Below are 12,818 nucleotides of genomic sequence, written 5' to 3'. Positions count from 1 at the left end.
TTCTTTCTTTCTTTCTTTTTCTTCCTTCCTTCCTTTTCCTTTTTGGAGGGGGGATGGTTCAGGTTAAGTTGGAGCCAGTGCATCCTTTTCCTGTACTAATGATCAGGTGGCCTCAAGAAGTCACTAAAGAGTTTTAAACAAGGAGGTAAAAAGATCAGATTTACATTTTGAAAAAGTGGATTGGGAAGGGCAAGAACAAGGTGGGGATATCAGTTTGGAGATGATTATGGCCTTAAGTAGGGTGGTGATGGCAGTAAAGATTACGTTCTAGAGATATTTAGACTTGGTGATGGGGACTGGTTATGAAGATGAAATGAGAGGAGTCTTTCAGGTTTCTGGTTTGTAGAACTGGCTGGATGATGATATCCTTCACTGAATTAGGGAGTGATGAAAGAGGTTTGGAGGAAAAGATAGGAGTTCAATTTTGAATATGATAAGTTTGAAGTGGTGTGTGGAGATGCCTAGTGAGATGGTAGATCTGGAGCTTGGGGAAGAAATCAGACCTAGAGACATAATACTGGGTGCCATCAACTTATAGATCGTAAATGAAACCATTGAGAAGATAAAAGTCTTAAGGCTCATTTAGATATCAGGACAATGAAAAGGTCCCAAAGGAGACTGCAGATAAGTATCCAGAGATGTTGGAGAAAAATAAGAGTGTCTCATATCACAAAAGCCAAGGGAAGAAACCTTTTTAAAACGGAAGAAGTGTTCAACTTGAGAAGTAAGATGAGACTTGAAAAACACCCACTGGATTTAGTGACATAGAAGCCTTTTATGAGCATATTTTTTTCAATTTTAAAGAACCTTTTCTCCTACTACAAAAGCTTTGAATAAAATGGAAAATAATTTAAACAAGAAATAGTTTATTTTATGACTTTTATACATTGACTTAATTTTTCAAATATTTAATATTTTCAGTGTTATTTATTCTTCTTAACTTATGAAGAAGTATTTATTTTTAATGGTCAGACATCCTGAGTTAAATAAAGAAGTATGGAGTTGCCTGAGTAAATCCTTTTAGTGATCTTCTTGGAGCTTTTATATCACAATACTAAGCTCTGTGGTCAGACATTAAAAAGGTGTGTTTTCAGAAATGTTAGCTCTTTGACCATTGAAGTAATTGTCCATCCATTCTAGGTCCAACACCTCTACACCTGGCAGCACAGGCTTGCTCATTGGAAACAACCACCTGTCTACTTTATTTCAAAGCTGATTACACACTTTCTGAAAAAAGAGGCTGGATGCCAATTCACTTTGCTGCTTTCTATGACAATATCTGCATCATAATTGTTCTCTGTAGGAAGGATCCTAGTTTACTAGAAGCTGAGGCAACAGCTGAGTAAGTTATTAAGCATTTGTAAAAATACAAATTTCTGCTTTCATGGCTTGCCCCAAACACTGACACTAAAAGGACTGGTTGTGATGATTGATTTGAAAGGCTATGTTGGGCTTACTCTGCTGTCCTTTCTAGTCACTGTCTTCTCCTACCACTTACCTTTAGAATTTATAAAAATGGGAACTTCTATTAACCTACGCATATTTTCTGGAAGAATAAGGAGTAAGCCCTAGGAAGTTTTTCCTAACCTTTTCCCAAAGGTGTGGTTCTACAGATTAGTTTATCAGGTTAACTACTGATACTTAGTGTCCTGGAAGAAGCATGAGACAAGGGAGGAGAAAGTTGTCCTAAATTGGACCTTATACAACCAGGAGGCAGCCTGAGGGCTCCAGACCAAGGTGGATAGACAGTGGACAGTCGGAGAAATATCTAGTGGTATCCAGAATAGAAAGACATTAAAAAAAAGAAAATAACTTTGCAATAGGGAAACATCCCAAACGGTGTTCTGTTTCACAGCTTAGCAACCTTTAGGGTGGAGGTAAACCTTCTCCTGAGGATACATTCTTGGCTAGTAATCTAAATACCAGGTTATTATTTTGGTTTAGGCATAGTTTCAGATATTTTTGGGTCTTCAAATAACTTGTCGATTATTATTTAGTGTAGAAATAAATCCTCCCTAGGTTGGGGCAAAGATGTGTGTGGAAAAGCTTTCGGGAAACCAGGGTCTCTGGCTAATAGATTGTCTGGCAAATGGATTCTGGAAAGAGCCATGGAATGTGGAGACCTGAGTTCAGTTCCTAGTTCTGTCATATTTTGGCAATGTGTCTTTGAGCAGAAGGGAGCTAAAAGACTGCGTGGATTGTAAAAGGTCAAACAATTGAAAATCAGAGGTAGAAGTAAGAAGCTATCTGTGAACTTAAGGAGGAAGCAAAGGATTCGTAGAGAAGACAATTACCAAGGTTGAGATCTATGTGGAGCCAATGAGGAGTGTGACCAGGCTGATGCGTAAGAATGTGGAGCACAAATGAAGGTATGACAAGGACCTGAGAGATCAGGACACAGATGGTAGTTAGCATGGGTGCTGAATAGAAGGAGGCATGTTGGCGAGGCAGCCAATACATGAGCTAGGCTGGAGGAAGAGGACCCACTTGGCAGGGGGCTGTGGCAGTGTGGAACTGGAAAGGGTCATAATATAACTTGCTGACATATTTTTCAAGTGAGGAATATCAAAGTGATGGTGTTAGAAGTCGGAGTTATCTTTATTCCTACCACTGAGTAGGCGAAAGACAGGAACAGGAGGAGAACTCTCCTGTTAGAATAGAAAAGGGAGAAAATGAAAAGATGTTTACTCATAAAGGATGAGTTTCCCCAGGCCCAGGAAAAAGAGGAGAAGCTTGGGGCCAGCTGGATATTGGTGAGCGTTCAAGGACAGGCAGCAAGAGAAAGGGGCTTCATGAAGAGAAGAAGGCATGGGTATAAGGATAAAACATAAAAGTAATGTTTGAGGCAATGTGATATGGTGAAAAAAGGCAGGGGGACTATGTATGAAGACTGTGCTAATAAGCACCTTATTCATCCCTTACACCAAAACTGTCAGCTGATTTTTGTTACTCTCATAATTTTACTGACAAGAAAGTAACCCAAGTTGCTTAAGGTCACATTGCTAGTCAGTAGACCTGTTAGTTAAGATACAGTTGAAGTTGCCGTGACAAAGCTAGCCCCAAATATCTGTAGTTTTAAAAAAGATAAACGTAGTTCTTTTTCATGAAGTCTGGGTTGGTGTTCGAGGGCTGGCATAATGGCTTGGCAATATGAGAGACCCAGACGTCCTCTTGTTGCTTCTTCACATGTGGTTTCCATATCCTGGTACAAAATGGCAACTCCTGCTTTCATTATTATGCCTGCATTCTAGCCATGAGAAGAAAGAGAGAGGAAAAGTAATGGCACACTCCATTTCTCTTTAAGGAATTGCCCAGGTAACTTCTACTAACATCACACAGGCCAGACTCAGTCATGTGGCCATACCTACCTATACGAGGAGGTAGGAAATGTAGCATTTGGCTGGACCACCATGTGCCCAAGCAAAAACTCTTCACCATCTAAAAAGCAGATAGTGGGTTTTTGAGAGAAACTGTTAGTTTCTGCCACACTGAGGAAGCTGGGATCTGAGAAGTGGACATGAATTGTAAAGAATGGGTTAGCAACTGCATAGCACAGGGAGATCAGCTTGGTGCTTTGTGACCACCTAGAGGGGTGGGATAGGGAGGGTGGGAGGGAGATGCAAGAGGGAGGAGATATGGGGATATATGTAAATGTATAGCTGATTCACTGTGTTATAAAGCAGAAACTAACACACCATTGTAAAGCACTTATACTTCAATAAAGATGTTAAAAAATAATAATAATTAAAAAAAGAAATGGGCTGGAGCACTACCTGAGCCTCAGTTTCATCATTTGTAAAACGGGCTGATAATACTTGCCTTGCTTTTTCCTTCACTCTTAGAATTGTAGGGAGCCAATGAGATAGGATAGTCTAAGAACTCTGTACATTATCAACTTCCAAACAAATTGTAAGGCATGATAATCGAGTTGGGAGGGAGGGTAGGGGTAGCCAAGGCAAGGGAGGCAAATCTACTGGCATGTGGAATATACAGAACAACACTATGTAAGGAAGAGAAGATGATGTATAAATCAGACTTCCTCCAACAGCCATTTGGATAGTTTTACAAGAAGTAGATTTGACACTATGTGTGTGCTCAATTATTATGACGTATTCCTTGATTTTTAGGAATCAGTGTACTCCACTGTTACTTGCTGCCACTTCAGGAGCACTGGACACTGTTCAGTACCTACTTTCTCTTGGAGCTAACTGGAGAAAAACAGATATTAAAGGAAATAATATAATTCATTTAGCAGTGCTAACCTTTCACACGGAAGTTCTCAAGCATGTAATAGAGTTAAATATTCCTGAACTCCCAGTCTGGAAAACTTTAGTAGGTGAGTACAGAACACATAATCTCTTTATAAATAAATGTTCTGATCATTATTCAGTTTAATTATTGGTACTTATTCTGAAATAAAACAAAGTAAAGCATGCATCATATTCTGAGTTAAAATCAGAAATACAAATAATACTGGACTATTTTTGTGTGTGTAAAAGTAGTTTTGTTTCTAAATTAAAATAAAAGAATAATAACCCAGATGATATTTCACATAATTATATTTATTTTTATTTTCCAACTTTCTCCAAAAGTCCAGCCATCCTCGGCTCCATTAAAAAAAAAAAAAAAAAGAGGTAGGAAATAAAGTTTGAGTGGAAAATATAAGATTCCTTCCAATTCATTCCTCACATCCTAATTTTAGAGACAGATTCAGCAACATCTTTCCTCATATTTTGATAATGTTTTGTGAAAAATTCTATTTGAGGTTTTATCCCCCAATTTATATTCAATCTAGCCAGAAATATTATAAAGGTAAGAGTTGCTGGCCAACTGAATGTACACATCTAATTTTACTCCCTCTCAAGACCCTACTAAAATTATGTAGAGATTAAATAGCAGCAAACAAGCATTGAAGAGAAAACAGGAAAAAGCAATAAAATATTAAAAACAGACAGGCAAGTCTTAGGACGTAGCAGACCAGAGGAATCATTCCAAGCCAACTCTGGGAAAGCTGAGAACGTCTCAGATTCACACCATAAATCCCTAATAGGCTGGCTGGAGAACTGGCACTGCCAGTCAGGAGTGCTCTCTGCAGAGGCTAACCAAGAAAAACCTAAAGATCTAAAGCGGGGATTCTCCCCAACTAACAGGAAACTGGGAATCTGACCCAAGAGAAAAGCTAAGGGACTTTCAAAGATGACAGCAAAGGGAAGTCCCAGAATGGAAACTGTACCCAGACCAAAAGGAAAGTGTGGGAGGAATAACCAATAGGTACAAAGAAAACTAAGCAGATGAAATAAACTAAGGAAATTATTACCTCCAGGAAAAGCAAAAGTAAGCAGACACAAGGTAGTACACTGCAGTACTTAGGTGTGAATAATATCTGTATAGGCATTATAATGTAAGTGTTGAATTTTCATTTAAAGACTATATAGGGAAGGGGGGGAGCAGAGGAAATGGCAGAGCAGTGTTGAAAGAGATAGTTTCCCATTTATCATGACATGAAGTCAATGATGTCTAAAATTGATATAGCCAAAGGTAACTGTGTGTAAATATTTAGAAATGTGGAGATACGTAAATCACAGAAGGTATAGGGAAGAGTCCAAAGTGGCACTATCTGGAGAGAGAAATTCAGAAAAGTGGAGAGGGTGGGGTAAAGAACCGTTATATTTTGCTGTAGGCTTTTTAGTAACATTTAACTCTGAATCATGAGCATATATTACTTTAATAAAACTAAAGGAAAAATTAAACGAATTGGAGAATGAGAACTGACATTTCTCCCAACAACTCATTTTAGGATGGGATAAGTTAAATAAATATTTAAGATTTTCAACCTACTGATGCACAAAGTCTGAGTAACTAGTTTCAAAACTGGCTCAATACCTGATTTTGGAATTTACTGGGTGCTGGGAACACCTTCCAAGTATATCAGTCCAAGAGATACTGGACGGAGTTTTCAGTGTTTATTTGCATGCATATATATCATTATATCTTAGTCTTTTGAGAGGTAACTAAGAAGACTATCCTGCTGCTTTTGATAAAGGCTAACACATTTGAAATGCAGTGGTAGGACCTTCTGGCCCCTAACAGTAACAACCTAATGGCACAAAAAATTCTTGACAGCCACTCCTTCCTACAGCAATTGTTGGGAAGTCCTGATAATGACATGAACACAACCATAACCATGAGCGTCTGGCCACTGCTTCTTTGCTTCGTGCCCTATAATAGCTCTTTCTCCTCACACTACCCATTTCCACTATGAGTAAAAGAAGAATTAGAGTTTATTAGAACTCCCCGGGATTAGCTCTTGGAGTGGAAGCTGAATTTTAAAAGAGTACCATGGAGTGAACCAGCTAGGTAGGAGTCAGGACCAGATTTGTTGTTATAGGGGCTGGGTAAAAAGAGATGAGCAAAGATATTTCTATGTGGTTTTGCTTGAACCAGAGATATTGTTTAGAATCATGTATATTTGTATTATTTCCTGTCTGGAGTATAAGTTCATTCAAGATTTTTTAAAAGTATCTTCTTCATACTCAGGAAATGTATAAAGCTTTAATGGATATTAAAATTTTATTGACAGTAATGTAGTTTACTTTGCTGTCCTTGAAAACCCATGCTCAGATTTTATTCAACAACTGATATCAGGCAAGAGAGAGGTATACTATTTTCCAACCAATCTAAGTCATTCAGACCAAAGATAAAAAATTTCAGAGTTTTTTAATACTAATTATATAGACTATAAACTTCAAAGAACATAGGTGTTCAATCCGTTTAAGCACCTCACATGCACAGAGGGGAATTTAATGAATGCAGTTGGTGGTGATATTGGTGACCTCAACTCATGGCTTCACTTGGCCTGTACAGAAACAGAATCAATCATTCCATCACCTCTTATGAAATTACAATGTGTATTTTTCTGTTGAAAACTTACCAGAAATGTTGCAGTGTGAAAGCTATAAAAGAAGGATGATGGCTGTCATGTCTTTAGAAGTAATCTGCTTAGCAAATGATGAATACTGGAAATGTATTTTGGATGCAGGTGATGTAAAATCTATTAACTATCTTTTGCTTATGCTATTTTATGTAGGGATTTATTCAATCACTTTAAAATGTATTTTTAATTATGGAGAAAACTTTTTAGTTGATTTTAACTTTCTATTTTTCTAAGATCATTTCCTTTACCTGTAAACCTTATATTTTATATTCCAAGTGGAAGCTGCACAGGATCAAAAAACTATATAAGGGCTTCCCTGGTGGCGCAGTGGTTGAGAGTCCGCCTGCCGATGCAGGGGACACGGGTTCGTGCCCCGGTCCGGGAAGATCCCACATGCTGCGGAGTTTCTGGGCCCGTGAGCTGTGGCGGCTGAGCCTGCACATCCAGAGCCTGTGCTCTGCAACGGGAGAGGCCACAACAGTGAGAGGCCCGCGTACCGCAAAAAAAAAAAAAAAAAAAACTATATAAATCTCATTTCTCTAAAAGTTTACAAACTTAAAAATTATATTAAATTACTTCATCATACTATCCTTATGTTTACTTTCACTTAAAAATTATCCCTATTCTGTATTGGTACACTTTATTTGTAAAAATAGCAGTTGCAATGTCAGGCCTGGGTTTGTAACTAGCTCTACATTTAGAACTTAGGCTAATTGCTTACTCTCTGCCTAATTTCCTCATTAATAAAATAGTTACTACCTCACAGGATTGTTTTGAGAATAGCACTTCCCATTATAACTTTCTGAAATGATGGAAATATTCTGTCTACAGTATCCATTATGGTAGCCATTACTCTAATGTGAATATTGGGCACAAATGAGATGCTTCATAAATATTTGTTGAATGAATGAAAAATTTATCATAAGTAGTCCCCTAATATGTTCCTAAAAACATGTACAAAAAGCTCTTTGTCCAAAAAAGTGAACCACAGATAAACAAGTCATGATGGAGGTTTCATTTAAGGTAGCTAAATACATATATACATCCCTAATTATACCTATGATATTTCCAGCATGTCATGTGTGCTCTTTAATGTTTTTCCTTCACATTGAACTAAAGTAACAAGCATCCAACTGAAGCCATATTTTCTATTTTCACCACGCCCAGTGATTTTCATCTTTGAACAAACTGTAATTAATGAGGCTAAGACTGCTTTATACTAGATTCAGCACTTTTCATTTTTCAGTTGATTGTATAAAACATGGGTAAAACATAATAAAATGCTCAAATAATTATATAAATAACTGCCACACAAAGTTGATGCAGTAACCAAAACTGAACTCTACCATATGGTAGCTCAAATCATTTATATATCAATGATCTTAAGTCAAAATTCAATGTTTCAGCGGTGACTTAGTATCACCAATATGAAATGTATGATTGTGTGCTATGTGAAAATCAAATATGTAAACAATGAGAGCCGCCTACATTATAGAAAAGAAAGAAAAGTACATTTGCGTAGTTTCAAATGATAATTTTATAAATATTTTACAGAATTATTTGCTGTTTATATGGCAATGCCCATAAACATTATTTAAATCTTACCATGATAAATTGACTACAAATAGTTACAAACAATTCATGCTTTTTCTTGATCTTTTCATTGCAGGCACCATTCCTGCCTTAATCAATCTATTAAAAGGTTCCAAAATAAAATTACAGTGCAAAACAGTTGGGTTATTGAGTAATATCTCAACCCGTGCAAAGATAGTGCATGCTCTAGTAGAAGCAGGAGCTATTCCAGCTTTGATCAACCTACTGGTTTCTGATGAACCCGAACTACACTCTCGGTGTGCTGTCATTCTATATGATATTGCTCAACTTGAAAACAAGGATGTTATTGCCAAATATGTAAGCTCTTTTCATAGAACATCATTTTGACTGACTAACTCTCTCATATAGAAGCTAGAAATATACATACCCATTTCATCATGCAGTGGCCCTCATAAACTCTCAGGGAAGAGCTCCAATCTTAATGAGGATATCAAAGAGAAAACCTGCCACAATCCCATGAGTGCCAAAATTAGACAAGAGCAAGATAGTACCAGAGCAAGCACAGCAAAGGGTTGTCTGTTTTCCCTCTCCCGAAGTCTCACAAGGCAACAGAGTGGGCCCAGGTAGATCATACTTGCACATTGGGTTTGTGTCAAATCTGAGGAACGCTGAGTTTAAGAAACCTATCACTTTGGTAGCAACCAGTAAGCAAGCCTATTCTTTGCCTGGCGGTAGACGTTACCACACCTTTCAAGAATGATAGCAGGATGAGCCAAGATCCAGTAAGTGATAAACAGCATTAGGATATGAGTAAAAGTTGTACTTGCACATGTACCACTTCTAGGGCCCACATCATGGGGTAATGGCATTATAATGAGAAAAACCACAGGCAAATGAAGTGAACAGTAATTCAAGGAAGTGACACATAAAATCTTGCTAGCTCCAGTTTGGCAAGGTCTGGGGAGGAGTTTATGTTACATAAGGAGGTGGTATCATCTAGGATAGCCTAGATGATATTGTGGTAATATCTCCCAAATATCAATGCTAAAAACAAATGAAGATTTATTTCTCAGTCAAAAAAAAAAAAAAAAAGATAGCTACATAAAAATCCTGGAAAATGGCCCAGGTAAAAGAGCTGTTACAATCTTGATACACTCCCAATACTGGTAGGAGTGCAAGAGACCAAGGGAAAACTGTTTCTCAACAAAATTATCTGGTAAAACTATCACCTGGGACAACATGGAAGACAGGTCAACTGCTTATTTAGCTCTGGGGGCTGTGGTTGCTTCTTGTTTTTTATGAGACGATATTAAAAGAAATAGTGCCATCTTGGCTATTTCTGTTCTGGCTGGTAAATGTAGTCTATTTGTGTACTAGAAAGAATTAGAAGAAAAAAAAATTTTTTTGTGTGTGAACACCCAGCAATCTTTGCCATGCTGTAGTTTTTCAAATAAAACCCACCTTATTATGTCTATTAATATTTTAGGTAAGATCTTTTAAAGATATTTATAAATAAGGTTATTTTTATAGTTTTTGTCAGGTGACACTTCTTCATTATGGACTAAGTCATTTAGCATTATAAAATATACCCTTTTTGTCAAGTGCAATACTTTTGCCCCAAATTCTGTGTTGTCCAAAATTAGATTTGTGATCTTTGTGTTCTTTTGTGCTCTCATGTTTAATTTGGCTTTGCTTATCGTTTTCTTTTTAACTTTTTGGAGTCATTTTACTTCTTGCTGGCTGTTTTGTTATCAATCATTTGGAAAATATATTAAAAATTTTCCCCTCCCCCCAGGCCCACAACTAGAGTTAGTCAGTTAGTCTTATTCATTTAGACCTCACTTTAGACCTCTCCAGTGATTCTCATCACCCAGAGTTAGGATAAATGTGTCCCTTGTATGCAGTATATTTGGGTTTGCTTTGTCATTCACTTTTATTGAATATAGCTCATTTACATTTATTGATGTGGTGTTTAATCTTAGTTTTGGCATATTTTGTTATTATTTTTGGTTCTCTAAAAATCTTCTGCTGTATGAGCAGTGTTTTCTTCCTCTTTTTTTCTTTATCTTTAAATTCCAGGACTTACACATCGGTGTTAGTTACCTATTTTTCCTGGGGCTTGGTGTGACTTTTCAACACGTACATTCATCTTCTTTTATTTTCAAAATGTTTTCTTGAATTCATGTCTTTAAATATTTTTTCTGTATTATTCTTTCTGTAAATTCATAAACAAGTACTTTTTGAGAGTTTATTGTATGGAAATACACTTCTAGATGTTAGAGTTATAGCAGTGAACAAAACAGACAAAATCCCAGCCTTCGTGGAGTTTTTATTCCAGTTGGGGGTAACAAGACAATAAAGAAAATAAACCAAATATAGTATATTCGATGAGAAGAGATGTTAAGGAGGAAAATAAAGCAGGGAAAGGGAAGGGGGGAGCTTGGCAAAAAATACTTCACTAAGAAGCTGGCATTTGAAAGAGGGAGAGGGGTGGGGGAGGGATGGATTGGGAGGTTGGGATTAGCAGATGTAAACTATTATATATAGGATGGATAAATAACAAGGTCCTGCTGTATAGCACAGGGAACTATATCCAATATCCTGTGATAAACTATAATGGAAAAGAATACGAAAAAAGAATGTATATATGTGTGTGTGTGTGTAACTGAATCACTGTGCTATACAGCAGAAATTAACAAAACATTGTAAATCAACTATACTTCGATAAAATAAATTTAAAAAAAGAAGTTGGCATTTGAGTACAAACCTAAAATAGATGAGGAAGTGTGCCATGTTTTTCTGTTGGGAAGAGCATTCTAGGCAGAGGAAACAAATGCAAAGTAAATGAAGTGAGAGTATGCCTGGCATATTCAAGGAATAGCAAGTAAGCAAAAGTAGCTGAAGAAAGAGAAATAGGAGACACCTTAGCTGGGTAATGGTGGACCACATCATGTAGGGCCATGTGGATAATTGTTAGACACCCTGGCTTTTTCTCTGAGTATGTTAAGCCATTGAATAATTTTGTTCTGGGAAGTTCCATGAAGAGATTTATATCACTCTACCTTCTGTGTTGAAACAGGTGGGCAAGGGTGGATGCAGCAAGACTAACTAAGAAGCTATTTTGGTAATCCAGGTGACAGACAGTGGTGTCTTGAACCAGGGTGGTAATAGTGGAAATGGTGAGAAGTAGTCATATTCTGTATTATTTTTCTGGGAGCTGAGTCACCAGGAGCTGTGGGAAAGCTGAAAGATCTGGAGGGACCTCAAAGGAGACTAAGAAGGAATGGCCACCAAGGTAGGGGGAAACCTGAGGAATCTGTTGTCCTATCAGCCAAATGGGGAACATGTTCAAAGAGGAGAAGAATATCAATAGTGTCAAAGGCTGTTGTAAGATGAAAGTCAAAAGTTGACTGTTGAATTTACTGATCACTGAATTAACTTTAATTAACTAATTAAATCTTAACTACACTTCTCTTTGGGAATACCACTTATTTGTGTATTATATCACCTTTTCCAGTTTTATACAGCTATCATTTTCTCTCTAGTCCTTTTCTACTCACTGTTTTATTTCATTTTTTTCCCCCTCAATCCTATCCTCCTTGTCTCTTGCTATGTTTTCTGGCCTTGTTTATTTTTGTGTAGATTACAGTTTGGCTTTTATATTTTTCCACATCTTTCCTGAGCTTTTCCAGCTTTTGTTTTACCTCTCCCTGTCTCAAAAAATCTTCCCTGAACACTGATGTCTCTCCTGCGCGCCCTTGTTTTATAGAGGTGATTGCCTAATTTTTTTCATTGATAACAATATACCATTTTCAGTTAAAGTTTTTCATCTACTTTATGGCATATTTTTCTTACAAGCATTCTTTATCTGTCATAAGTTTTTCCTATTTTTAATCTTATAATATATTTGGACAGATCCTGTTCTACTTCCTTTTTGAACATTACTCACTTTGAATTAGATAAGTTCTTTCTGGTCTAGCTATTTGCAGGAAATGCATGTGGGAAAGGGCCCAGATCCATGTTCTAGGCTAGCAAGAATATGACATATGCTACAGGGTTGTATGCATGGGTCTGTTCAGCTTCACTTTCCCTTAGCCAGCAGAGACTGTTGCATAGTACTCATAATGTGGATTCTATTTCCTCCACAATGCAAAAGTCTATCTCTTCCTTTTTATCTCACCAATAAGACTACTTGTTCCAAACCTCTTATTGGTATCATTCTTTATTCGTCCTTGCCCTCCTTAATTTTTGAAACTTTAGGACAAATTGGTCCAGGAAAGATCCTGCTGCCATCCTCCATACCCATTCCTCTTGTTCCAGATGGCTGTGT

General features: G+C 37.1%; 1 protein-coding gene across 1 annotated transcript in view; it reads left to right on the top strand.

The window, feature by feature from the left end:
- Window positions 1-12,818, top strand: part of ANKAR (ankyrin and armadillo repeat containing) — a 76,631-nt gene that overhangs the window by 23,841 nt on the left and 39,972 nt on the right. The window contains exons 8-11 of the mRNA XM_024733657.1: window positions 1,141-1,342; window positions 4,128-4,336; window positions 6,935-7,039; window positions 8,604-8,845. Coding sequence (XP_024589425.1) covers window positions 1,141-1,342; window positions 4,128-4,336; window positions 6,935-7,039; window positions 8,604-8,845 — 758 coding nt within the window. The remainder of the gene's footprint in view (window positions 1-1,140; window positions 1,343-4,127; window positions 4,337-6,934; window positions 7,040-8,603; window positions 8,846-12,818) is intronic.

This window comes from Neophocaena asiaeorientalis, unplaced genomic scaffold (assembly GCF_003031525.2).
Source record: "Neophocaena asiaeorientalis asiaeorientalis breed wild unplaced genomic scaffold, Neophocaena_asiaeorientalis_V1.1 scaffold24, whole genome shotgun sequence".
Classification (NCBI taxonomy): Eukaryota; Metazoa; Chordata; class Mammalia; order Artiodactyla; family Phocoenidae; genus Neophocaena; species Neophocaena asiaeorientalis.
The sequence above is the reverse complement of the archived record's forward strand: the minus strand, read 5'-3'. Positions and strand labels throughout refer to the sequence as shown.